Genomic DNA, 2,179 nt, shown 5'->3' with positions numbered 1-2,179 from the left:
ACATTCTACGCACTACCCTGACCTTGATTTTATTTTTCTTTCCTTTGTTCTTGTGCTCTTGCGCATTCTGCGCTTCCTTCTCTGGCATCCCTCCTATTCTGCTGCCGGGCGCCTCTACGGCTTCTCTCCCACGTCGCCCTCACCTCGTCCTTGTACACTGGATTGTCTCCAAGCAACAGGTTGGTCCGAATGTAAGACGGTGGAGATTGTCTCTCCGCGCAAACGCGTCGACCAAAGCGGCCGAGTGTAAGAAGGATTCGACGACGGATTGTCCGAGTGTACGAAGGAGGAGAGATTGTCTCTCCGAGCAACGGGTCGGTCCGAGTAAGGGGGTTCGAGGGAAGGATCCAGAGGGGGGGATCACAGACCGGGCTATCAGAGAGCGGGGAGGGAGGCACGATCACATATATTTTGTGGGAGCAAGAACGAACAAAGGACGGCAGCAACGACGGAAGAACAATTGATGTTGTTGTTATTACTGCGGTTTTTTATTGTACGCACATAGAGACAGTGTGTGAAGGCGTTTAGTGGAGAAGACGGGGGGGGGTGTATATTCATGACGCGTTGTGTGTGTAGGTAGTGTAGTAGTACTTTTTTTTTTTTTCCTTCTTCTTCTACAGAGGCAACGAGGACGACAGGACGGCGGGAGGCAGCAGGCGGAAGCAAGAAAACAAGTAGTGGTTGTGTATTTTTCACGATTTCCAGAAGTGTGACACAGAAGAGTGACCGAAGCGTTGACGGAGACGGGGGATGTGTATATTTGTTGCTGTTGTTGTTGTTAATGAGCGGTGTGTAATAGTAGTAGTAGTAGTCGCGTACTTTTTTCAAGTAAAGGAATATAATGGTTTCAATATGACTGCAGCTACAGGATGGGACGTGGACATAAGGAAATTTATTGATGCATGGCGGCATTTTGTATCGATCAGGAAATTAACACCCGGGAGGAAGTATTGGGTAAGTTCAATTGTACACAGTTTTCACAGAAGGAGAATGCATTGTATTCTAAGAGAACTATATATACATTAAGGAAGGACACGTATACGTGCGCATGAGCTATTTATATTTGTATCATGAAAATGAGAAAGGCATTTTAACGTAAATGGGGATCCACGTGAAGTACAGCATGTAGGGGATGAGTATGGTTCCGTGTAATAGAATGTAGAGGGAAGCAAAAGTGGGGAATATACATACATATATGAATTATTCGCCCTATAGAACGAAATATCCAAGGAGGTGGATGCAATATTCAATGAGTTAACAAAGGTGATTGGCGAAAGAGGAATATGGAATACTGTCATTTGTGGGAGTTTATACAATCAGCCCGGCGACACTTTGTGCAGCAGTAGGTGTGGAGAAATTGTAAGCCTTATGTTATATATGAAGGGGTATAATTATGTAGGGAACAGGACGTGGCAAAAAAGGGCAAAGGAACGCAGGTATGACTGGGAGTTCGAAGAATATTTGAAGTGCATACTGGCGAGGGAAACTTTATTACAACTATATGGAAGCAATAACGATCACAGGGGGATTATACAAACAGTTTCGGATGAGCTAAAAGGCAGAAGCAAAATTCTACAGAAGGACTTTGCAGATGGAATATGCGAAGGCAGAGATTATGGAAAAGTAATATTCACATCAGGGGATATTGGGGAAAGCATAAAGAAGCGGTTACAGAGGTGGACTCAAGAATCTGGACGAAAGAGAATATTGAGCAGACAAGGAAGGCAGCAGAAGTGTGCATGGGAAGAGGAAGAACCAATAGAGCAACAAAAAAAACCGAAGGATAAGGGGAAGTGCAATAGGGATGAGGACGTAAAGGAGGAAGGAGATACAAAAGACATAATGAACTGGATTAGGGCAGATACAACACCCCTAACACAGTATTTGTTCAAAGTAATCACGAGCACAAGGGGACTATCGGCCAAATGTAAAGTGGAAGAACAAATAAAGGGCAAGGTTAAGGACATGCAAGGAACAGTGCAAGGGACGGTAACACACACTGCGAAGCCACAGACACCGCCAGGATCAAATGCATCAGGGGTAGGGAAAACGGGATCATCTCCTGCTTCACCCAGCAGCGCAGCAACAGCACCAGCCAAACCAGCACCAGCCAAACCAGCACCAGCCAAACCAGCACCTGCCAAACCAGCACCAGCCAAACCAGCACCAGCCAAACCAG

At 45.8% G+C, this 2,179-nt stretch overlaps 1 protein-coding gene across 1 annotated transcript in view; it reads left to right on the top strand.

The window, feature by feature from the left end:
* Positions 1 to 852: 852 nt before the first annotated feature.
* Positions 853 to 2,179, top strand: part of AK88_04724 (uncharacterized protein) — a gene marked incomplete at both ends in the record, with an annotated part of 4,760 nt that continues 3,433 nt past the window's right edge. The window contains 2 exons of the mRNA XM_012482332.1: positions 853 to 954; positions 1,216 to 2,040. Of these exons, the coding sequence (XP_012337755.1) occupies positions 853 to 954; positions 1,216 to 2,040 (927 nt within the window). The remainder of the gene's footprint in view (positions 955 to 1,215; positions 2,041 to 2,179) is intronic.

The sequence above is a fragment of the Plasmodium fragile genome (assembly GCF_000956335.1).
Source record: "Plasmodium fragile strain nilgiri unplaced genomic scaffold supercont1.73, whole genome shotgun sequence".
NCBI lineage: Eukaryota > Apicomplexa > Aconoidasida > Haemosporida > Plasmodiidae > Plasmodium > Plasmodium fragile.
This window is presented reverse-complemented; position numbering and strand designations above follow the sequence as displayed.